Genomic DNA, 26933 nt, shown 5'->3' with positions numbered 1-26933 from the left:
CATTCAAACGCTCAAACACTGCTTAGAAATATAACCCTGCAATGATAAGAAAATGGTAGATCCCCATCTGGTTTAGCATTGTTGAAGTTCTCCGACAGATGGAGATCTACCTTTTGGCCACACTTGCACTAGAGGGGGGCCCAGAGAACATTCTTGCACCAGGGCTAACTCTACATTAGTTCCACCAGTGGGATAATCAATGTGAGGTGCCTGAATGAAAGAGCAGGACACAGCACTTCTGAGTCTGTGAGTAAGCAGTTGTAGGTCTCTAAAACTGATTGCCATGATGTGCAAAGTTTCTGCCTCTAAAACTGCCATGATCTCCCAGAATTATGCCTCTAAAACTGCCATGTTATGTGAATTTTATGCATCTAAAACTGATTGCCATGGTGTGCCAATTGTATGACTCTGAAGTTGATTGTCATGATGTGCCAAGTTTATGCATCTAAAAGTGATTACCGTGATATGCCAAGTTTATGCATCTAAAGTTTGCCATGGTGTGCCAAGTTTATGCATCTAAAGTTTATTGCCATGGTGTGCCAAGTTTATGTATTTAAAGCTGCCATGATGTTCCAATTGTATGCCTCTAAAACTGATTGCCATGATGTTCTGAATTTATGCCTCTAAAGCTGGTTGCCATGGTGTGCCAAATGTATGCACCTAAAGTTGCCATGATGTGCCAAGTTTATACATCTAAAACGGATTGCCATGGTATGCCAATTGTATGTCTCTAAAATGGATTGCTATAGTGTGCCAATTTTATGCATCTAGAGCTGCCATAATGTTCCAATTGTATGCCTGTGAAGCTGATTTCCATGTTGTGCCCATTGTATACCTCTAAAGCTGATTGCCATGGTGTGCCAATTGTATGCATCTAAAGCTGATTGCCATGGTGTGCCAATTATATGCCTATAAAAGTAATTGTCATGGTGTGCCAATTGTGTGCATCTAAAGTGGATTGCTATGGTGTGCCAATTGTATGCCTCTAAAGCGGATTGCCATGGTGTTCACTTTTTAAAGTATGCATTAAAAGCAAGTGGGTCTCGAAAAAATTACTGTTTTTAAAAGTGGGTCTCGGACCATAAAAGTTTGGGAAGCCCTGGTGTAGAGACTACACACATCAATAGTTGCGAGGAGGATCCATTAAGCAGGCATTACAATGTGTTTCATTTTTTTTCTATGACCGCACCGCTATCTTTGACACAATTAGGTAGGGCCATAACTGGATCTTTAAACAACTTATCAAGCCATTTCCTGATAGGTTCCAGTAAGCCTCCGGATCAGTGGGGTCCTTATGCACTTTAGGTAACTTGTACAAAATCGGGCATCTTGGGTGGGTTTCATGTAGATATTCATACTCATCTTGTGATATATAATGACAACCAACCCCTCGTTGTAATGATTTTGCTAAATTCAATGACAAATATGTGTACTTTATTGCAGTAACCGCTAACCGTATTATGACATTCACAGTTAAAATGCCATGCAGAACTAAAAAAAATTCTTAATTTAATCACATTTATATTTTATTCATATTAAATTATGTTTAATATATAAATTTGGGATGTGACAGGAAAGCCCTATTTCTTCTGAACAAAATTACATATAATAAGCGTGTGCATTTAATATGAAAGAGGTGATTTATGGTTGAACCACATATAGCGCAAATTCCAGGTTTTGTTTACGTTTTGTTTTGATCACAACTTGTACAATTGGCTCAGTCCTTAACCCCTTAAGGACACATGACATGTGTGACGTCATGATTCCCTTTTATTCCAGATGCTTGGTCCTTAAGGGGTTAAGGGGTTTAAAAGGTGCTGGTCCATGCTGTTGTTCTCTCTCGCCTTGACTACTGCAATACCCTTCTCAGTGGTCTTGCGTGTTCTCAGATTGCACTGCTGCAATCTATAATGAATGCGTTGGCGAGACTCATTTTCCTGTCCGCTCGCCCCTCCTACACCCCCCTGCTCTGTCGGTCCCTGCATTGGCTTTCAGTTAGGTTCAGGGCTTAATTTAAAATTCTGGTGCTTGCTTACAAGTCCCTACATAATGTTGCTCCAACCTACCTATAGTCTCTAATACACAAGTATGTCATGTCGATGCCCCTACGCTCTGCCAAAAACTTACGTATATCCTCTGTCCCTACTCCTACCTCTAATGCTCGCCTCCAAGATTTCTCCAGAGCTGCACCTCTTCTGTGGAACTCTTTCTCCGTAAGACTTTCACTCAGTTTCCACTCATTCAAAAAAATCATTGAAAACTCACTTCTTCAAGAAAGCATATCAATGAAACTGTTAGCAGGTTTTCACCCCCATGACTCCTCTCCTGCAACTGTCAAAATTACCTACTAAGCCCTCAGTGAATGTTTTTCAAACAACCTACTTCATACCCCTACTTTAACCTTTGTGTCACTATACCCCACTCCCTCTATAATGTAAGCTCATTGAGCAGGGCCCTCCATCCCACTCCCTCTATAATGTAAGCTCATTGAGCAGGGCCCTCCATCCCACTCCCTCTATAATGTAAGCTCATTGAGCAGGGCCCTCCATCTCTCTGTTCCTGTACGTCCAGTTGTCTGGTTACACTTACATGTCTGTTAGTCCACCCATTGTACAGCGCTACGGAATCTGATCGCACTATATAAATACTATTTTTTTTTTTTTTTTTTTTTTAAATGCCTCTTTCTATGCTGTCATATTTGTCTGTTGTGCAGAAATACTAGCAGGTTTATAGACTTAAGTGAGAATTCAACTTGATTTTAAAATTTAGGACCAAAATAGGCAAACTGGAAAAAAAAAATAGCCAACTTTCTAGCTATGCTTTAGTCTAGCTACTGTGGCGTCAAATGTGAAATTCACTTTAGTAAATAACCATGATGGTTCCTTTCAGGTATTTTATTTATTTATCTTTTCTTTAATTGATCAATGCCACATTAAAAGAGGAAGCAATGATAAAAGTATACTTCTTTACAGGACATTTTGTAGTACCATGTGAAGACTGAAGTATATCTACCTAAACATTGATCCGTTTGAGATCATTGTCTCATTCCATAAGCTTTAGCTTATTCTTTAGGCTAAAAAAGCAGGTAAATGTGTTTTATTTTTTATTTATTTTTTTCATATTTACCTGCTGCTTCTTTCTTGCACTCTCTATGCCTGCAAAGGCAAAAAAAAAAATACATTTGAAACGCATAACAATTTAGCAACAAACTATGTAAAATTTACTACTCGACTCCAGAAATTTAAGTAAGCAAACTTTCATTAGCTCTGTTGTCCGGGCCTCTAAACAGTGTCTTTTGGGAAACTGATCACAAACTTACAACTGAATTATAAAATAATAAATAAAAAAAGGTTTGAAGTTTTATTTTGCTAGGTAGGAATTTCTGCATGGCCGTTCACTAGCAGCCAACATTTATATACCTTGTATAGTCAACTATTCAGTGTAACTCAAATAAAATATGCATTAATGGCTTTATTATTTTTTTTTTATATAAAATGCTACAGTTTGTACCTTCTTAAGATGGCCACTGTATCCTTTTTATTTTTTTTATTTTTTTAATGAGCACTATACATCAACATTTAGTGAATATATACCCCAAATAAACTGTTCAGTGTAACTCAAATAAAATAGAAAATTATGGTGGGGGGGCATAGACAGAATAAAATGGGGGCATGGTCGGAACTCAAGCTGGAATGACGTGTAGTGGAGTAGCTCTGCCGTAGAAAGCTCTAAAAGTGACTTACTTATGCACTATCCCTTACAAAACATGCCCAAACTATCTTGGCAGATGAAACAACATTGGGCTAAGAATCTGCAATGCCTTTTTCGTTGCTTTGCATTCTAATGGCAGGCAGACCACAAAGCAGACCCAGGATGGCATGGATAAGGAACGAGAAGGCAAACTGATATGCAGCCTGTTAGCACCCTATGACCAGCCAGAACCAAAGTCAATACTGCAATCCCTTCTGGACACTATGTCCAGCAAGTTTTAATTCACAAGTATTTGCAAGACCTCGGTTCCCGCACATCGCACTGAGAATCTAATATGGAGGCATTTATGGACGCCCACAGCAGTTCAGCTGAAGCTCATCGGGTTGAGCAGTTGGAAGCTCAGCTAGAGAAATATGGGGTGAAGATTATGGAACTGGAGGACAGATCTCGAAAGGATAACTTCAGTTTGTGAGGTTTTTCTGAAGAGGTAGCACACACTACACTAACTGCTTACCTACACGGCATATTCCAATTCCTCAGACACGTTGTTGGTGGACCTGGTACATAGAGTTGTTGTACAGAAACACCAGCCAAGTTATGTGCACAGGTATGTGCTGTCATGCCTCCATTATTAACATATCATGGAGACAATGCTTTGATCTAGCAAAGGAAAATAGGACCTGCCTATACCTACAAGGAGTAAGTATACCTGTTGTCACACTGGTATATGGGTTTCTATTGTGAGCACTTTTTATTAAGGTTCATGTATTTATATGTATGTTCTCTACTGCTTTCATGCTTGCACTGCATATTTGCACTTTGCCTGTATGATTTTACTGTTTCATTATAAGAATAAAAAGCTTTTTTGTGTGTAGTTACTTATGGTGTGCTTTTGGTTTCTTTTCCATGATGGTTAATTAAACTTCTGTTTGTATAAGCGCAAAATTTTTTTTTCATCTATTGTATTATTTGTTGGTGATATCTGGAAGAGTCTCACATTAATGTTTAGCTGCTATTATTTTAGATAAGAGAATTTGACGTAATACACAAAAAATATGATTTATCTCCTAACTTGCCCTTGTGGACTTCGGTACATAGGTCGTACCACTAGACCTTTGCACGTCAGAGTTAGAGAACATAAATATAACATTCAGAAAGGTTTCAAGAAGCATAGTGCCTCTAGTCATTTCAAAATATTCCACAACCAGGACCCTGAGGGTATCTCTTACGGGCATAAAAAAAAAGGTAGAGAAAAAAATTGGAGAGTAGGTGATTTTATCCAAAAACAAGGAAAATTTGAAATGGATTGGATATTCAAATTAAATACTCTAATACCATATGGCCTCAACTCAGATTTTGAATTATACAATTTTTTTTTATGAATTATACTATTTTTTAACCAACTAGCTTTTATTTGTTTTTATACTTCTTAGGTGCTTTCTCTTAGATCATCAAGTTAGGGGTTAACTGCCTCTTCAATTAAATTACCCTTTTAGCTTTTAGTAACCGTTTCTCTTTGTATAATCCATTCTGTCCCAATGACTTTGTCTCTTCTATATCTACTTGTAATTCATATACCTGGTTTATCTTTTCATCTAGTAGATAATTATTTCCTTTATTTGATCGCTCCCAGAATATAGATAGTATGTGCGTGTTACCATATGTACATGCCGTTATTTATATATTAGGTTTTCTTTCTTTTAAGTCACTATTAGAATATATATTATAATTTGCATCTAATTTCCCTCTTTTTACATGTATATGATATTTAACATTTCAGGCTATATTTAAAATACTTCCTTTAGGAATACAATACAGTAAGAACATTTGAGTGTTAAATGTAATTTATATAAGTATGTAAACATTTACATTTATGTGGTTTTAAGATTGTTCCTTTCCAAAAGACAATTGATTACAAGCCAGGGGTCATTCGACATTTTATCTGGCATAGGAAACTACATTCTAAGTAGTAAAACGCATTTCGGTATAACATTTGGACATTGTTCCGTTTTTATTTATGTAATTGTTAAATTTTATATCCTGGTTCTCTGTTTATATTTCTACTCATTACTCATCCAGGGAGTGCAGTCCCTAACTGCACAACGCAAGACCATAGAGCCGTAGGGGCTCCATGTAGGTAAGTACCCATTTAGCATATGGATTTATTTAGGTACCACATACTGTGCTACTCTATTTTTCACCTTACATATTTTCCCCAGGATAGGACATATATCTCCTATAGGGGTGGGTCACTTATCCAAGTGTTACCTACAGTATTGACATCATTTTTAAAGGTGATTATTACTTTAATAACTTCTGTTTGTATAAGCGCTACATTTTTTTATTTATTGTAGCATTTGGAGTCCTGTCACTGTTGTGATCATTTTGCTTATGGTCCAGTATTTCTGGATTAGTGGGCAGTGCCAACAGTTGTGGGCTAGACGTGCTGCAGGTTGGGAACATTTCCAGCAGGTATCCGGTGTGGTTGGGAATAGGTTGTGTAATTTGGATGGAGAGAAGTGCCACATTGAGATTCTCTTATAACCACTCTCTTGTACGTTGGTACAAATCGAGGCTGTGTATATCTGACGGAAAACAATTTTCCAGTGTGTTCGTGTGAGCTCGATGTTGAGGTCAGTGGCCCACGATTCCACTTAAGGAGGCAACGATGTGTCGTGTTCTGTTTGGAGGATTTTGTAGATTGAGTTATTTAGTTTTGACGTTGTGGGTCACGCTGTGGGTCAAGTCTGAGTGTGCATGGGAACCCTTCATTAGGTTGGGGTTGGAGGTTAAGAAGTGGAGGATTTGTGCATATTGGAACGAGTGTATCAAGCTTGGGGCCTACCAAATTGGGAAGTGATCTTATGGCAGTTCCATCTAATAGAGATCCTAAATTGAGGTAATGTAGGTCTGGGGAGCATTGGAAGTGTAGGTAAGATTTGGCCTGAAGTTCCAGTGGATAGAGTGGGTTGTGGGTTAGGGGTATAGAGGAGATGGGTGAGGGGGAGGAGGGGTGATCAGCGTTTCTGGCTAGCAGTGTTGCGGAGTTAGCCTATTGCCATGGAACCGTGTGGAAGGATACTTGGAACATTGAGCTTTCTAGTTGTGTCCATTGCCTGACATGTGGGTAAGTGGACCATTTGTATACTCTAGTGAGCATGGTAGCTTTGTTGTACCTTTTCATGTGGGGGATTTCAAGACCGCCATTGGAGTTGTGCCGTGTCAAGACTTACTGTATCCTTGGCTGTTTGTGTGCCCAGATGAAGGCAGTGAAGAGTCATCAAAGCCTAGTGAAGAAGGGTTTGGGTATGGTTATGAGCAGTGTTTGGAATAGATAGGGAGTGTGTTCATTTGTAGGATATTTATTCTACATAACTAGTTGAAGTGTGGTTTATGACATGTCTCCAAATCTTTGGATATGGATTGGAAAAATGGTTCTAAATTGAGGGCAAAGGTAGATGTTGGGTTAGCTGATAAGCAGATTCCTAGATAGGTGATTGCCTTATTTGCCCAGGTGAAGGGGAACGTAGATTGTAACTGAGCCTGTGTGGATTGCTCAATGCGCAATGTTAAGATTTTGCTTTTTGACAAATATATTTGGAAATTTAGGCCGTTTGTTCCAGGAATGGGGCTAGCGATGAGCTAGGGGTGTCTATTGTAATGCTGTAGTCGTCGGCGAATGCAGAGATCTTATATTCCTTTTGTTGTACCTGAATACCCTGAATGGCCTGGTTGTCTCTAATGCCTTTTAAGGAGGGTTCAAGTATGAAGAGGAGGGGTCGTGCCATTTCTAATGTGTACCGTTTTGACAGCTGTCCATTAATTCTAAGTCTTGCCGTGGGGGAAGAGTAAATAGCTTGCATCCATTTCATCCAGTGATGTCCGAAGCCTAGTTTCCGAAGGGTGGTCTTAATAGGGTCCAGTCCACCCTGTCGAACGCCTTCTCGGCATCGACCGAGAGAATGAGGCTGTCGGTGGGAGGTGTAGCGCTATATATATTAAATTTAGTAGTTTAGTGGTGTTGCGTTTGGCTTCTCTATTTGGGACGAAGCCGGCCTGGTCTGGGTAGATCAGAGTTTAAAGTGTAGGTTTCAGACGGTTAGCTAGTATTTTCGTGACTATTTTTAAATCAAGGTTTATTAAAGAGATTGGGCGATAGCTACCACAGATGGTTGGATCTTTGCCAGGTTTGGGTATCAACGCAATGTGTGCCTCCAGGGAGGGATGCTGTTTGTGCAACATGGTTAAATGCGTCAGAAAAGGCTCTTTCAGTTCGTTCATTAATGTTTTGTAATATTTGGCGGTGAAGCCATCTGGCCCAGGACTTTTTCCTAGCTTTAGATGTCGTATGACAAGGTGGACTTGATCCTGAGTGATCAGGGCTTATAGGGTGGTTAGGATATTTGTGGGGATAGTTTGGTCTACTGGATGTAGATAGTAGGATCAGGGAGCAGCGCCTATGAAGGAATTCCCACGCTCAGCGATGTGGAGGAGGGAAGGAAAAAGACACGGATATAGTGTTGAGATCTTAAGTGATGGTAAATAAAGGGAAAGGAATTGCACTTACACTTTTCTGGAGCCTATACTCGGCTCCAGATATGTGCGCCTGGACGGTACAATCCCCGCCTATGGATATGTAGATGGTCCTTGGATGTCCTCAAAAGGGGGTCTCCAGTGGTAGTAGGGTATATCTCCTTTCCGTTGGCAGTAGGCTGGTGTAACGGACCGTTTCAGCAGACAAGGGGTCAAAATCGTTTAGGCGATAATCCCCTTTTCAAAGACAGGCACAGCTACTGTAGAATCACCAAAACTCACGAATTGGATATAAGTGAATACACCAAACTCCCGAACTGCATACAAGGGAATAAGGTAGCACTCCAAACTCCCGAACTGGAACCTCACGAATAGCTGCTAGCAGACGAACAGGAAAAGCTCCCAAGCGGCTTACACTCCTGGCAATCAGTCTCTATCAGCATACAGTGAATCCCCCCAAGAACGAGACAAGGCTCCGTGTTGAGGGTCAAGCAGTGGTCTGTTTATTGAGGGCTACCTGCCCCTGTATTTATGCAGGTCTCCCACCTGGTGGACACTCCCCTAGGGAGAATACTCCAAGTGAGGTCTCACCAGTGTTCTGTACAATGGCATGAGCACTTCCCTCTTTCTACTGCTAATACCTCTCCCTATACAACCAAGTATTCTGCTAGCATTTCCTGCTGCTCTTACATTTTCTGCCTACCTTTAAAGGGACACTCCAGGCACCCAGACCACGTCTGCCCATTGGAGTGGTCTGGGTGCAAACTCCCACTACCCTTAACCCTGCAACTGTAATTATTGCAGTTTTCATAAACTGCAATAATTACCTTGCAGGGTTAACTCCTCCTCTAGTGTCTATTAGACAGCCACTAGAGGGCACTTCCTGCTTCATAGCACAGGTTATGCGTCGCTCAATTCCCTATAGGAAAGCACTGAAAAGCATTTTCAATGCTTTCCTATGAAGAGCTCTAATGCGCATGCGCGGCATTGCCGCGCATGCGCATTAGGTCTCCTCAGCCGGCGGGCGAGATCAGTCTCCTCCGCTGGCTGACGTAAGGAAGGGGAGGAGCGGCGGAGACCCGAGACCAGTGCAGAGAGACATCGGCGGGGGTCTCAGGTAAGTAACTGAAGGGGTTTTCACCCCTTCAGCAACCGGGGATGGGTGGTGGGAGGGAGAGAGGACCTGCAGTGGCAGGAAACCAGATTGTTTTCCTGGCACTGTAGAGTCCATTTAAGTCATCAAAAATAATCACCCCTAAATCCCTTTCCTCAGATTTTGAGGTTAGGACTCAATCAAATATTCTGTACTCTGCCCTTGGGTTTTTATGTCCAAGATGCATTATCTTGCACTTATCCACATTAAATGTCAGTTGCCACAGCTCTGACCATTTTTCTAGTTTACCTAAATTATTTGCCATTTGGCTTATCCCTCCTGGAACATCAACCATGTTACATATCTTTGTATCATCAGCAAAATGACATACCTTACCATCAAGACCTTCTGCAATATCACTAATAAAAATATTAAAGAGAATGGGTCCAAGTACAGATCCCTGAGGTACCCCACTGGTGACAAGCCCAAGCTTCGAATATACTCCATTGACTACAACCCTCTGTTGCCTGTCACTCAGCCACTGCCTTACCCATTCAACAATATTGGAATCCAAACTCAAAGATTGTAGTTTGTTGATAAGCCTTCTATGTGCAACAGTGTCAAAAGCCTTACTGAAATCTAGGTAAGCAATGTCAACTGCACCACCCTGACCTATTATTTTAGTTACCCAATCAAAAAAATCTATAAGATTAGTTTGGCATGATCTCCCTGAAGTAAACCCATGTTGTCTCTGATCTTGAAATCCATGTGCTTTTAGATGTTCAAAAATCCTATCCTTTAACATGGTTTCCATTACTTTCCCCACTACTCTTCTACATACCTTCTTTCTTTTGGTTTTAATCTAACTAATCCTTGTTTTACTTTCCTTTTCTCATTTATTATGTTATTTATATATACATACATACATACTTACACAGATATACATGCACATTAACACACAGGTACATATAAATATGACATATACACACAAATTCATATAGACACCAACATATACACACACGCACCCTGACACACACAAACATTGATACATGCACACACCATGACACAGATGCACACACAGATGCACATACACAGATGTGTGTGCGTACGCAAACTGACATATACACACAAATGCACGCCCTGACATACTTGCAAACAGCCAGACACACACAGACTTATACACACACTCACTCATGCATACACACACAAACAAGTAATATGTTATATATATATATATATATATATATATAATCTCTCCAGCCACCCTCCTGTTATCTTACCTTGTGTGTACAGGAGGTTGGCTTGGAGTCCTCCTCTCCCCTCATGCTGTGACTGCCTCCTCTTCCTCACGTGCTGTCTCCCTGCATGATGCTGGGATGAAGTGAAAAGCTGTCACTTCCTCCAAGCCGGCCGACATTACAGGGGCCCAGTTGCGGTCTTTAAGGACCATGGAACCAGACTGGGCCCCTGTCATTGCACTGGTAAACATTCTGAGGGGCTCCTGTGTGCCCCTTGTGGCGTCCCAGCACACAATTTGGGAACAGCTGCATTAGACCACATTCTTGCAGCTCTGGAAAAGATGTGTCTACAGACTGTTCCACCAACAACATTTTTTGTTATTCCTGTGTGTATGAAGATGAAATCTACTACCAGCAAAATTATCGCACCTGCAGCAATATTTGTTGGAGCTGCTACACAGAGGTGGGCGCAATGGTGGACATGTCAATCTATAGCTTCTTCATGGAAAGAGCCAATTTTTTCAGCATCCACAGGGTTCCCATTAGAACTGTCCATAGACATATTCCATCTTTTCATTCTACCATAAAATCTGCAGACACCAATATTTAAAATATTCCAACTTTTGACTGCTGCTATCCTGATGATTTGTTGAAAATGAAAAAAAATATCGCTGTCCCAGAATTACAAGAATTAATCACTCAAGTCTCTCTAAACTGAAAATATGATTTCAGTTGGCCTTGGACCAGCTTCAGATAGGGCAACTCAGTAGGCTTGGAGGCTGTGGAATGATTTCACTGAAAAGGGTGCAATGATGGCTACATGGGTGAATTTTTTAAATGGTACCCTATAAGTTGTAATTGTATATGATGACATCATCATAGCAAACTCTCAACAGGTCCTGTGGTTGTCAACTGAAAAGTGTCATGACCACTTTTCATCTCCTTTTTCATGTTCTCCTCCCACCCAGTAAATACCCACTATTGTTCTTTTGAGTACTCTATGCTTTATGGTTTCATGTAACTCGGTTTTACACAATATGTCTAACATTTTGTGAAACTGTGTTATTGTGTAGCTTGGTAAGTTTATCAATATGTCCTATATAACTGTGCCTTGTAACCATATTTATTCCTTGTAAATGTTTTGGAAAACTAAACTTTGCAAGTTGGGGAAAAAATAAGTATGCAGTCTATACTTTAGATGGCCTTAGTATCTCAATAACAAAATAGGCTTTTAATTAAAACAATGTGTGTATGATCTATGTGTATATATAGTACACACATTTTTTTTTCATTAAAAAAAATATTTTTTTTTTTATAATATCTTGCCTATATAATACCTTGTCCAATTTTAGTTTGTATATTTGTGTAAAAATAATTTTACATGGTTGCGTGTCCATTAAGTAGACTTTAAGGTATCTGCGCACAGACTTTATATTTGAATGCCACTGCAGTCTTTATGTTCCTCTTTCCTGCAGTGTTAATGGTGTACTTTGTCCAGGATAGATCTTTAATTTTTCCACAATGTTTTCAGACAACTAGTGGCAGAGCGGAGTCTGATTGGAAAGATACACACCAGTAACTGTGTAGCTTCAGTGGGAGGTTAAATTAATAGTGTACAAATAGAGTAGAACGTTATGAAAAGATTCAGCTATGTGTCAGATTCCCACATCCTTATTGGCGAGGTCAAATGCAGAGCTGGATTAACCATTAGGCGACTGTCTGTCTGGGACCTAGCCTCAGATGGACCCAGTAGGCTGTTGTCTGAACCTGGAGTGCTAACTCTGTGAGTGGGACCCTCACAGACTTGACAGGGTTACTGTTCAGCCCAGGACCCCCTCCCTCAAGTGTTGCTACTCCTGTGTCTCCCTCCCTCCAAGTCAACAGTACTACCATCAGCACCACTACTCAGGCTCACTGCCTAGGTGTTCTCTTTGAGTCCGACCTCTCCTTCACGCCTCATGTTCAGTCTGTCGCTAAATCCTGCGCTTCCATCTCAAAAACATTGCGCATCCGACTCTATTCACCACCAGATACGACTAAGGTGCTGTCCATTCCACTGTCCTTTCTTGCCTTGACTACTGTAATCCACGTCTCAGTGGTCTTACGTGCTCCCAACTTGCGCCGTTACAGTCTATAATGAATGCGGTGGCAAGGCTCATCTTCCTGTCCGCCCTAATACACAAGTATGTCCTGTCTTTGCATATTTTGATTAGGTTTACTTATCTAAAGCTGACCCTTGCAGCCACTGCCTTCTAATATTCTGGAGTGGTTAAAGGGACACTATAGTCACCAGAACAACTACAGCTTAATGCAGTTGTTCTGGTGATTAAAATCATTGCCCTCAGGCATTTAGATGGAAACCCTGCTTTTTCTGAGAAAAGGCAGGGTTTACATTGCCTCCTAGGGACAACTCCAAGTGGACACTCAGATGACCACTGGAGGTGCTTCCTGTGGCAGTGCTGCACAGTAGTCAGCACTGCTGTTAAGCGTCTCCAAGCTCTGCATGAAGATGCTGAATTTTCCTCAGATGCATTGATTCACTGCATCTCTATGAGTAAGTGCTGATTTGCCAAAATGACGTTTGGCCCCGCCAATGGGAAAGCATTGGATGGGCTAAAAATCAGACATTCAGATGATTTCACCAATGAGGTGGATCGGGGGCGGGGGTTAGCGGTCCCACCCAGCTTAATGTACCGTATTTATTCGAGTATAACGCGCAAAATTTTGTACCGATTTTTAATCTAAAATTAGGGGTGCGCGTTATACTCGAATAAATATTAGCCCAGCAGAAGAGGGAGGGAGTGGGTGCTCCGATTATACCTCCCAGGACCGCCGGGCTCATTACAAGCCCAGTGGTCATGGGGGGGCGGGCAGCAAGCGTTTACTCACCTCCGTGCAGCTCCTCCAGCTTCCCAGTGTAAATCTCGCGAGACCCGCGGCCAGCTCTGACGGCCGCGGGTCTCGCGAGATTTACACTGGGAAGCTGGAGGAGCTGCACGGAGGTGAGAACGCTTGCTGCCCGCCCCCCCAGGACCGCCGGGCTTGTAATGAGCCCGGCGGTTGGTATTATCGGAGCATATTTATTCGAGTATAACAAGCACCCCTAATTTTAGATTAAAAATCGGTACAAAATTTTATACCGATTTTTAATCGAAAATTAGGGGTGCGCGTTATACACGTGTGCGCGTTATACTCGAATAAATACGGTAGTTGTTTTGGTGTCTATATTCTGGCACTGCAGACTTTTTGCAGTAAACACGGTCTTTTCAGAGGAAAGACAATGTTAACATTACAGCTTAGGGACACGTCCAGTGGCCACTCCACAAATGGTGACACTGAACTTTTCTCATAGAGATGCATTTATTCAATGCATCTCTATGAAGAGATACTGATTGGCCAGGGCTGTGTTTTTCTTCACCTCCTAGCCCACCTCCTTGGCTGAGATCATCAGAACTGACATTCTCATCCAATCTAATGCTTTCCAACTTATGATGGCAGCCAAGGAGGCAGATCAGGGGCAGACTGGAATAAAGATAAGATTTTACTATGGGGGCTAGATTGTATTTTTAACACTTTCGGATCAGGAATACATGTTTACATGCATACATTAATATAGAAATTTAGAATTTGACGACAGATATAAAAATTTGGACCTCTCTAGTCTGCTCAATTTTCAAAATACCTTTGTTAGTTCCTGACCTTATCTTATATCTAGGATAGCCTTATGCCTGTCCCATGTATTCTTAAACTCCTTCACAGTGTTAAACTCTACCACTATTTTTGATTAACAATATGTTTTACTATGATTGTCTGAACATGTTGCATATTTCTGAGGTTTTGGACTATAAAGTCTATGGTGTAATGCGCCTGTGTCCCAGATCTGCAGGGGTCATGCTTTGCTCTTTGGAGACTTCTGTCAAACTACATTTTGGTTAAATGATACAAACAAAATTGTGCTAATCAGACTTTCACCTCTCCCCTAATTCTGCCTTATTTTTTTGTAGGCGCTTGCAATCAAGATGAATGGATTACTGCAGTGAGACCTGTAATTGAGAAACGAATGCAAAAGTAATTTACTTCCTTTCCTTGCACTGTTCAATGTTTTTTGTGGTAACATTAGCTAAAAAAATAGATAATTATTTAAATTAACCTTGTCTGCCTTGATCCCTACAGCATAATAATTAACCCCTTAACGCCGTTACGGCTTTCTATGGCGTCTCCATTCTAATGGGCTTTAAAGCCGTTGCGATCACATGGCCCCCTATAGCTGGATGTGGATCTGCCAGCCGGGGGACTGCCACAGTCCCCCTGCTGGTGGGTAGTGTAAAAAATATAATTATTAAACATGTAAAATAAATTAAATTTACATATTAAATAAATATATATATATATATTTATATTAAAATACACTGCGTAGTGTATTTTAATACTAATATAAGTACATATTTGTATTAAAATACACTTAGAATGAAGGTACATATATATTATATATATATATATATATATATATATATATGCTATATATAATACACACACATATATATATATATATATATATATATATATATATATATATGTAATTACAATAATAAATAAATATAAAAAAAGAAAATAAATTAAATATACATGTAATTTTATTCTAACTGTATTTTGTGTGTGTGTGTGTGTGTGTGTGTGTGTGTGTGTGTGTGTATATATTATATAAAAGCAATATTCCCCTGCACTCACGCTCAAAATAGAAGGCACCGGGCGCATTACCAAGGCTCCAAGGCATACAAATCTTCTAAATGAGGCTGCTCTCCGGATTTAAAACAAACTTTTATTCGTATAATTTTGAAAATGACCATAACAACCAACGTTTCGGTCCCCACTCGGGACCTTCTTCAGGGTCAAAGGTACAATAGGACACTAAGGCAACATACATATACTGTCAATATTTACCCCATAAATTAATCAATAAACTCACCCAGGTGAAATTCAATTAATTCCCGCCGGCATCACCATCACTTCCAGGTGTGCGCACGCATCCCCATGCGCGCTCCACCTCCAGACGTGCGTGATGACGTGTTTGTGAAGGGGAAGCCCGGTCACCTAGGCAACCAGAAATACAAACACCTCCAGTGAAACTATGCTGTAAACGGACTGAATGTGATATTGAGCAAACTGCTAATAAGAGGTTATACACTTAGGTATAACCTACATAGTGCTATTAACCATCATAAGACTGAATTTTAGGTTTAATTAATCATAATCACAAAAACATAATAAAGTGCTTAATTCAAATATACATAAAAAAGTGCTTATTAGAATAAAGAGTGCCACTTATCTTAAAGTGATAGAGTGCAATAAAAATACATAATGTTAAAAATCTAAAGTGCATATTCATATATACATAATAATGTTAATATAGTTAGTGCAACATTTTTAAAGTGCTTCCACCAAGAGCATATTTATTTGTATCCTAGAATATATATATATAGCACTCAACCATTATATATTACAAAAACAACACATATCTCTACTTCTAATACCAATATTAAAATATATAATATATACAAATTAAAATCATATTTTAGCTGGAAATCTCTAAATGAAGGAATGATACGTAATATTCTCATTTAATCCCATAGGGGATACCGTATCTAATTGGTGAATCCGGAAAGCTTCTCTTTGAAGTAACATCTTACCTCTATCACCCCCTCTACGGGGTGGAGGGATGTAATCTATGGCCATAAACTTTAAAGACGACAATGGGTGTTTCTTATCAAAAAAATGTTGGGCAACAGGTTTGTCCGATACCCCATCCCTATACGCCAGTCTAATACTTGAGCGATGGCCCCTAATTCTCTCGCAAAGTTGCGTCTCAGTCTTGCCCACATAATGAATGTTTTAAAGAAAACTAGAGCAGACAGGAGGAAATGAATAACAGATCCACTGAGAGGGAGAGAAGAGAAATCGATTGGGGAAAGGTAAGTTCGGCATTTCTGGGCTCTGTTTGGAAAATGTGACTTTTCTACATTAGCAGTAACATGACTAAATGAGGGAGAAGTTCAACTCCACTACTAGTTAGTTTGGTGGGTCATGTTCTGTAACTTCAAAGCCAGTATTTGCAGGGACTATATTTATAACCTCTTCTTACATTGGGACTTTTTCTTTAGGAGTCCAGGCTGGCCACATTTTGTTTTCTTTATTTTGCATATGTACTTCTGTTTAGATGTTTAAAATTTCCCCTGCCTCCTTTGTATATCCCAAGCATTACATCAGGGGTTTGGAATCTACTCTAGTGTGGTGTCTTTGACACAGTTTTGGTCTTGTAATCACTTGTACTAAAGTGATTATTTTGTTAACTTTCCACAGGTAGTCATATGGTTGATTACACTTTAGTGTTTACTTTATTATTACCGCAGGGTAAAAATCACAGGGTGATTATTATTGCGTGATTGGATGATTCTTTCAAGATTTACTTGAATTAATTGTATTTTTGTGATATGTATGTCTTATTTCCTCCCATGGATAAAAAAAATATATTGGAATTAAAGTTTTGACTGCATACAATGAAATATGCTGTGAATGTTTTAAATGAGCTTCAGTATGTATATACAATCATACTGCCACAACCATAAATATATTTCAGAGGGAATTTCAGAATGCTTTCTGAAATATTCTCTGAATTTATCCTGGAATGCACGTAAACAGGGTTATTCACTAAAGTCTGAATGTCCTCTTACTGAATGGGCAAAACCATATGCTGTTGTACGGGGCCATACAAACTGCAACATCTGGACACAGTTCATGCAATTTAACCATTTCTGGATATTGAAATTCATGCCCCAAACAGGCTTGAATTTGGTCCAGTTTTCAGCCGGACTGACCGACACCAGACATCTGAAATCCAGACTGAATCAGTCTAGCGGCTTTCAATTTGGGCCTTTCGTTATGGAGTTATCGTGCAGGTATTGGCGCATGTCTTTTTAATGTCTAAACCTTGAGACTGGGCAGCCATTTTAGAGGAGAAGGACGGGGGGGGGGGCAGACTGGGAGATCAAAAGATCTCCATGCCGGCGCTTTAAAACTCCTTACCTTGTGGTCCTGTCACCACATAACTCTGTCACACTCATCTACTTTCAGCTCTCACATTCAACCCCCTAAAACTTTCATACTCAACCCACCTCCCCCTGTCGAACTCACTTTTTCATCCTGACTGTAATCATCTTCAGGGGATGATCAGTCATCCCCTGAAAATTGTCATTGTCCTACAAGGTCACCACATAAAACACAGCCTCACCATAAATACAACACACAAAGAACACAGTCTGCCCCCTTACACACAACACAAGCAACTACCCCACACACATATGCTCACAGACACAAACATACACACCCAGTGATGCTCAGGTACACAATGCAGAGACACTGACTCAGTCAGAATTGAACGCACACACACTCACAGGCATTATCCTGCTGAAAGAGACAACTGCCGGCAGGGAACGCCAATAACATGATGAGGTGTATGTGGTCTCCAACAATCTGTAGATAGGTGGTATATGTCTAACATCCACATGAATGCCAGGATTCCAGGTTTTCCAGTAGAACATTGCCCAGAGCATGACACTGCCTCTGCTGGCCTAACTTATTCCCATAGTGCATCCAGCTTCCATCTCGTCCTCAAAAACAACACCCTTCGCCATCCACCTGATCTAAAAGGAAATGTGATTCACCAGACCTTGCAGCCTGCTTCGATAGTCTTGCTCCGACACTCACATCCCCAAGGCGCTTTCAGCAAAGGACAGGGGTCAACATTTGCACTCTGGCCACTCCATGCAGCCTCATACACAGCAAACTGTGATGCACTGTGTGTTCTGACACATTTCTATCATAGCAAGCATTCATTTATTTAGCAGTTTGAGCTATAGTGGCCTTCACTCCACTGGCGGATCCAGGGGGGGGCAACGGGGCAATTGACCCCCCACGAGATTCCCCCCTGCCGGCTAATGCAGGGCTGGCATTGCCCAAGTGCCAGCCCTTCAATGTGCCTGCGGACCCGGGAGATCAGAGATCTCCCTCCCCGGTCCGCAGGCACTGTGCTGACAGCCGGCAGGGGAGGGAGAGGGAGAGAGGACCCGGGAGCTCAGCCCACAGCTCCTCCGGGTCCTCCTCTCACAAGATTTGGAGCGTTGCCAAGGTGACCACGGCAACGCTCCAGATCTCGCAGAGTGAACTCTAGCCCTGGAGCGCGGGCTAGTGTTCACTCCTACCACTTGAACCACCAATGAATCCCCACTGGGACCACCAGGGAACCAAATATGTCCCCCCTCCTCCCAGTAAAGGTAAGAAGGGAGGGGGGTCATAAAATTTATATTTATTTTAATTAAATGTAAAAAAAAAAAAAAAAGAGCCTCCCTACCCTCCTCCCCCCCCATACACACACTGCCCCACAAACACTGCCCCATACACACACTACACACACTGCCCCCCATACCCACACTACACACACTGCCCCACAAACACTGCCCCCCATACACACACTACACACACTGCCCCCATACACACACTACACACACTGCCCCACAAACACTGCCCCCATACACACTACACACACTGCCCCATACACACTACACAAACTGCCCCCAATTCACTGACCCATACACACACTACACACACTGTCCCACAAACATTGCCCCCATACACACGCTGTCCCACAAACATTGCCCCCATACACACGCTGTCCCACAAACACTGCCCCCATACACACACTGCTCCCATACACACACTGCCCCACAAACACTGCCCCCATACACTGCCTCCATACACACACTACACACACTGCCCCCATACACACACTACACACACTGCCCCCCATACACACACTACACACACTGCCCCCCATACACACACTACACACACTGCCCCCCATACACACACTACACACACTGCCCCCATACACACTACACACACTACCCCCATACACACTACACACACTGCCCCCATACACACACTACACACACTGCCCCATACACACACTACACACACTGCCCCCATACACACACTACACACACTGCCCCCATACACACACTACACACACTGCCCCATGCACACACTACACACACTGCCCCCATGCACACACTACACACACTGCCCCCATGCACACACTACACACACTGCCCCCATGCACACACTACACACACTGCCCCCATACACACACTGCCCCCATACACACACTCCCCCCCCATACACTGCCCCCATACACACACTGCCCCCATACACACTACACAAACTGCCCCCCATGCACACACTACTCACACTGCCCCCATGCACACACTACTCACACTGCCCCCATGCACACACTACACACACTGCCCCCCATGCACACACTACACACACTGCCCCCATGCACACACTACACACACTGCCCCCATGCACACACTACACACACTGCCCCCATGCACACACTGCCCCCATACACACACTGCCCCCATACACACACTGCCCCCATACACACACTGCCCCCATACACACACTGCCCCCATACACACACTGCCCCCATACACACACTGCCCCCCATACACTGCCCCCATACACACACTGCCCCCCATACACACACTGCCCCCCATACACTGCCCCCATACACACACTGCCCCCCATACACACTACACACACTGCCCCCCCATACACACACTACACACACTGCCCCCCCATACACACACTACACACACTGCCCCACAAACACTGCCCCACAAACACTGCCCCCATACACACACTGCCCCACACACACTACATACACTGCCCCATAAATACTGGCCCCACACACACTACATACACTGCCCCATAAATACTGCCCCCACACACACTACACACACTGCCCCACAAATACTGCCCCCACACACACTACACACACTGCCCCACAAATACTGCCCCCACACACACTACACACACTGCCCCACAAATACTGCCCCCATACACACTACACACACTGCCCCACAAATACTGCCCCCATACACACTACACACACTGCCCCACAAATACTGCCCCCATACACACTACACACACTGCCCCACAAATACTGCCCCCATACACACTACACACACTGCCCCACAAATACTGCCCCCATACACACTACACACACTGCCCCACAAATACTGCCCCCATACACACTACACACACTGCCCCACAAATACTGCCCCCATACACACTACACACACTGCCCCACAAATACTGCCCCCATACACACATCACACACACTGCCCCACAAACACTGCCCCCCATACACACACTGCCACCCTCACATACCACTGCTCCTATGCCCCATATCACAGCAGACCCCAGGTAAGTTGTCAAACTGTTCTTAAACGGTTTGACTACTTACTCTGGGATGGGATCCTGGCACTACTGGCGCCATTACTACTACACTGAGCTGTAGTTGTTATTGTGCCTGGATTATTTATTTAAATAATCTACAAGTGCCCCTCCCAAGATCAAGCTCTGGTTCACTCCAGCACTCCGTCCATGACCCTGACAGTGGTTCACCAGTTGTCCTTCCTTACACCACTTTTGGTAGATATTAACCAATGCATACCAGGAACCCCAAACAAGACTTGCTGTTTTGGAGATGTTCTGAACAAGTTGTGTAGCCATCACAAATGGCACTTGTCAAAGTCACTTAGATATTTTCGCTTGCCCATTTTCCAGCTTGAAACACATGAAATTCAATTACTAACTTTTCACTTGCTGCCTAACGTGTTCCGCCCCATTGACAGATGCCATTGTAAAAATATAATCAATGTTATTCACAGAGGTAGGTAGGTACCAAACAAGACTGTGATGAGAAACCCCTCACTGGGCAAATAGAAAAATGACTGCTACCTATATTTCTCAAGTTTTAAGACTTGGAGAACTTTCCCTTGGGCACAGAAATTCGTGAAATCTGATTTCACAACTATGAAGGAATTGACAGCTTGAGAAGCAAATGTAGCCTAATTTTGCTTGTGTTACGACTTTATACTGCATTTCCGCCGAAAGCACCTTCAATGGGGACATGAATGCCTGAACTGGTCTGATGAATCACGTGTTCTTTTAGATCAGGTGGATTACTGGGATCGTGTGCATCATTTTACAAATATAAAGTTACAGGAAAAGCTCTACTAAAAAATGGGTAATAAGTGTGTGAATGGAAGAAAGGGATCAGCGCTCTCTATCTATACAAGATACAACAGAAACAATAATAAATAAGTAAAAAGTGTCAGCACGGCGGAGCTGAACAGCCGAGACAAGCAGTCACACTTTTTCGGAGCTCCGAGGCCCAAACGGAGGAAAACGGACAAAACCCCAACTAACCGGCACCCGGACCACGGCAAAAGCCCTAGACCTATGCCCCAACGATATGGGTCGCAAAACCGGCAACAAAATCCCGGGGAAAAACAACCCGGGACTCACCATAGGAGACATGTGGCGGCAGGCCCGAGGCACAAACGAAGCAAACATGGCGGCGCTCCACGGAGGCTGCTCGGACTTCTCCGATGACCTCTCAGGTGAGGAATACATACCGACCCACACAGCAGGACGGTCCTCACCACCGACCAACACCACTCAGGACTCCACACCAGTGACCGTAGCGATCCTCAAGCAAATGCTGGCGGACCATCACAATGACATCCACAAGGAGATCACTGCACTGAGGGGGGATCTAAAGGGGGTGACCAGCCGCCTAAACACACTAGAAAACCGAACTAAAACGAACTCCGAAGACATAAAGGAGCTCAAACGCTCGGTACAGGAGCTGCGTCTGCAACAACGCTCTCACGTCTACCGCATGGCCGAAATCGAAGATGCCAGGCGGCGAAACAACCTTAAACTCAGGGGGCTCCCAGAGAGCACCACAGATGCAGGCCTACCACAGACCATCAAACGCCTGCTCGCAATGATACTACCACCGGCACAAGCAGAACACATCCACCCAGAACACAGCTTCAGAATCCCCAAGTCACCAAAGGCACCCACTGGGACCACCAGAGACACCATAATAGTCCTCCGGAAAGGTTCCGACAAAATGGCGATACTAGACGCCCTGCGGGGCAAGACACCCCCACAGCTTGATGGCAGGACTCTAAATTTTTACGCAGACCTCTCCAGCGGCACCTTAGCTTGGAGACGGTCCCTCCAACCACTTACCACCTTACTCCGACAAAAAGGCCTCAACTACCGCTGGCGACCAGCTCACACCCTCACGGTCCAACAGGGACCTGACTCGCATCAGATACGGGACTTATGTGATGCAGCACCACTTCTACAAGCCTTAGGCCTCACTATGGACTCTATCCAACCAAACGGCCAGACGAGCCAAGCTTCCCCGCAACACAGCTGGGACCCAACCAGGCTCGTCCCGTTCATCCCGCAGGGCCTCACACCGGACCCATACGCTACCATCACCACTTGAACAGTGATGGGCGATCGCAGGGACTATCAGCTCCGATGACAAGCACGCATGTGGCAGCTAACTTATACCTGTTTCTTTTTTATCCTTAACCTTTTCCTGAAAACCAACTTCAACACATCTCACACTCTCTAGACCACTACCTATGGTTGGCATCGAGGATACCGGGACACTTGGACAGAGCAACACTGAACCCACGTTACGCTTGCTCAGTCACCGACCCGGTTGGACCCAATCTCTCAGCTTAAGCACTATATGTTCTCACGCTGTTCCATACGCACTTGTTTTTTGTTTTTTTTTGTTTTTTCTTAAGCATGCCGCACTTCGGAAAATGTGACCACCCATAGATCTAAGACCCCAGGCCAGATTGCTGTAAGCTACACGCATAGCCCGCCTGTTATTTTTATTCAGCCAAACTTCACATAATGTGTTCCTAATTGTTCTATTTATGTTATTCTTTTACTTTTTCTCGTTTACATGTAAACGGCAAATCAGCTCATCACCAACATGTACTAGTTTACCTGTACTGGCATACCTTAATTATACACCATATACACCTTCATTAATGGGGTACTGCAGGAATCGCCTTAACAGACTTGCTCACTTAGCTGGGTAGGTTAGGTGCACTGTAACGACCAGCACCACAGGGCTGGTGGGCACCCTGGCTTACCTATTAAGGCTACACTCATACTACACCTCACACATGCACAAGCATAATGTGTTCTACACAGTCACTCCACACTTCAGTAAGCTACATCGCACTCAAAGACTACCTAACCTCAGAAGATCACTCCCCCCCTCTCCTAATTGCATTCTATACTGTATACCGTGCATGCCTATATGCATTCCCACTAGGAGGGAGTACACCACATATCTCATTTGCTTGCTACCTCTCTGTTAAACATAGCACACACAGGTACAGCCCCATACCCTACTTAACCTCACGGTGATAATACAAGTATATACCTTTACGCAGAATACAAGACGTTAAATGCCCTAGGATTAACAAACATGTTTGATGTTGAGCATAAGTATGATCCCGCAGCCGAGACGCAGTAAGCGTCCAGGCCGTATTTGACTAGCAATACAACTGTCTGTAACGTAATATGTCATAACCTATATACCACTGGGCTCCATACTTTATCAAGCCTAACACGCAACATGAGCGTTTGAGCTACCCACACCTGTCCCTATATACACATTAAACTTATAATTTACCTAACTAGCACACAACGGGGTTAACATAACTAACATATCTTGTTTAGTAACATGTTGTTATCACATTTGTTCAGCCGCGTCTAAATGTTATAATTAGGCAATCCACGTACCTACTAATGCTGTCACTTGCATGCCGTATAACATTAGATAATTTTACCATGTTTAAATATGTTTCAAAATATGTTTACAAGTTGCTCCAAAAAAAAAAAAAAAAATATGTGCCCTCACCTCAACGCCACGTATGTATAAATCTGTGATATCGCTGTGATTATGTCTGCTGTTGTGGCAGCGTATATTTTTATGTTGAACCATGCACAACAAAAATAAAGAATTCAAAAAAAAAAAGTGTCCGCACACCTAACAAGTGTAGGGCTCCCTCACAGGCCTTACAACGGAAATGGTACAGAAAAAAGAAAGGAAGGCAGCGCCACTAAAAACCACATAAAATAAGAGCATAGAATAGGCAGACTAAAATGCAATATATATAATAGATAATATGTGTGTAGTTTTATAAGGTGCGGGGTGCTCTTAAAGGAAGAGAATCTGTTCCCATACCAGATATATACATGTAATAAAAATTAAGAAATTAACTAATGGCAGTAGCATGCAATATGGGAAGCTGGTGGTTGGCAGTGTTATGCTCTAGGCATTGTTCTGCTGGGAAACCTTGGGTGCTGGCATTCATGTGGATATTACTTTGAAACGTACCACTCAGATTTTGGTAGCCCACGTATGCCCATTCATTGTAATGTTCCATCATGGCAGTGGCCTCTTTCAGCACTCTGCCACACTGCAAAAAATGTTCAGGAACAGTTTGAGAAACATCACAAAGGGTTTAAGGGGCTGCCTTTGCCTCCAAATTCCCTATATCTCAATCAATTTGAGCATCTGATGGATGTGCTTGAACAACGAATCTGATCCATGGAATCCCCCACCTGGAAACTTGCAGCACTTAAAAGAGCTCCTGCTAATGTTGTGGGATACCATAGGAAACGTTCAGAGGTTGTTAGGGCAGGAATTCTTCCACCAGGATGTTTCACGGCAGCAGACCGTCCTTTGAACTCCAACCAGCACAAGCACACCTACAGCAGCTTGGGAGAAATGACTGATACACGACACGGTCTCAAATCATATCTCAAAATATATTGGCTTCCATCATGGTCTGGGATCTATATGATATTAGGTAGATTGTGTTAATGTGGCTGAGCAGTGTGTGTGTGTGTGTGTATATGTATGTATGTGTGTGTATATGTATGTATGTGTATATATAGTTGAGGTCTTGGCAGGCAACACCCACCACCACCACGAGTAGTTCATCTGGAAAGAGATTAATACGATAAGAAAATAAAACAAGCAAACAAACAAATGCCAGAGTAGGAAGATCTTGAGGGAGCCTCTTTTGTTCAGGAGGGATTTCCTTCTGCTTGCAAGGATGTCTTTTCAGAGTGACATGACTAGATTCAAACCAATAAAACCGCCAAACATGAATTTGGTTACATTTTACAACAAACCTATATGTATAAAACACATAGAATAGGAAGGGTTAAAAGACTAGATTTGAGAAAGCAAAACGGGAGTGGGTGGCATGCTTCTTGAATTATTTATCTGTCACAATGTTGATTCATCATTGGAAGTTGTTTCAATTTATCTCCTTATGATAGGCGATATCCATCTGCTTACGAATGTATTGATCCACAGATCCTAGCCTTAAGTTCATCCATAAAACGTGTTGTGGAGGAAGTGCCATGTGATGTTCCTTTATGATGTCTGGTTTGATGTATTCCTGACCCTATAGTATTAAAGGCACCATCTAGTCCCCCTTGCCCCCCTAAATATTATACAATCTTTTCTTTATTTCAGTCTGTTGCTGCTGGCTCTGCCCATGATCTGTCTGCTTGGCTGAAATCTTCACAAATGTTGATTAAAGCCAATCACAATGCTTTCCCATAGGATTTAAAAAAAATGAAATAAAAAAAAAATGTTATAGAGGATCTAATTTACAGAAGATTATACTTATGTCATTCAGTACTTTAAAATTTCAAATTGCTATCCAATAGTTTAACTTTAAGCAACTGTTTTTTTCATTTTATTTTTTAACAGGTATTGTGAAGGTGAAATACGGTTCAATTTAATGGCTATTGTGTCAGATCGAAAGAAGATTTATGAGCAGAAAATTGTGGAGTTGCAGCGACAGCTTGCCGAGGTCAGAATAGTTTTACTTAAATGGACTTTCTGGGCACCAAAACAACATGTATTTTTTTTTTTTTTTCATATGGTGTTGCTTAAAAATGTCAGCTTTCTGCAGCATAGCCCTTCTTAGTCACACACCTTCCTTATTCTCAAGAAGTTTATCTGATTGGAAATACTCAGTGCATGTAAGCAGCTCAGATAATGAGGTCAATGTGACTCTTGCCCCACAGCCAACCTTTGACCTCTTATCTGCCCCCTGTCCCACATTCACTGCCAAGTTGGCTTTGAAATCCTTTACTAATCAATGATTTGAACACAGACAAAATACAGCTTTTACATGAGGCTAAAACTACAATCAAATGCACTTTGGGGCAGTAAAAACGACATAACCACAACAATGGCATAGAGTGGGTATGGTGCTATAAATGCCACCCCTTATTGCTTGGTTGGGTATATTATTTTTGAGCTTTTTTTGATTTGCATTAGCAGTATCAGTTTCTTTCATATTTTTCTGAATTGTGTA

The 26933-nt window shown here is 42.4% G+C and overlaps 1 protein-coding gene across 1 annotated transcript in view; it reads left to right on the top strand.

The window, feature by feature from the left end:
• UCHL5 (ubiquitin C-terminal hydrolase L5) overlaps positions 1-26933 on the top strand; it is a 287690-nt gene that overhangs the window by 141983 nt on the left and 118774 nt on the right. Inside the window, exons 7-8 of the mRNA XM_063426950.1 lie at positions 14580-14643; positions 26321-26423. Coding sequence (XP_063283020.1) covers positions 14580-14643; positions 26321-26423 — 167 coding nt within the window. The remainder of the gene's footprint in view (positions 1-14579; positions 14644-26320; positions 26424-26933) is intronic.

Source organism: Pelobates fuscus, chromosome 7, assembly GCF_036172605.1.
Source record: "Pelobates fuscus isolate aPelFus1 chromosome 7, aPelFus1.pri, whole genome shotgun sequence".
Classification (NCBI taxonomy): Eukaryota; Metazoa; Chordata; class Amphibia; order Anura; family Pelobatidae; genus Pelobates; species Pelobates fuscus.
This window is presented reverse-complemented; position numbering and strand designations above follow the sequence as displayed.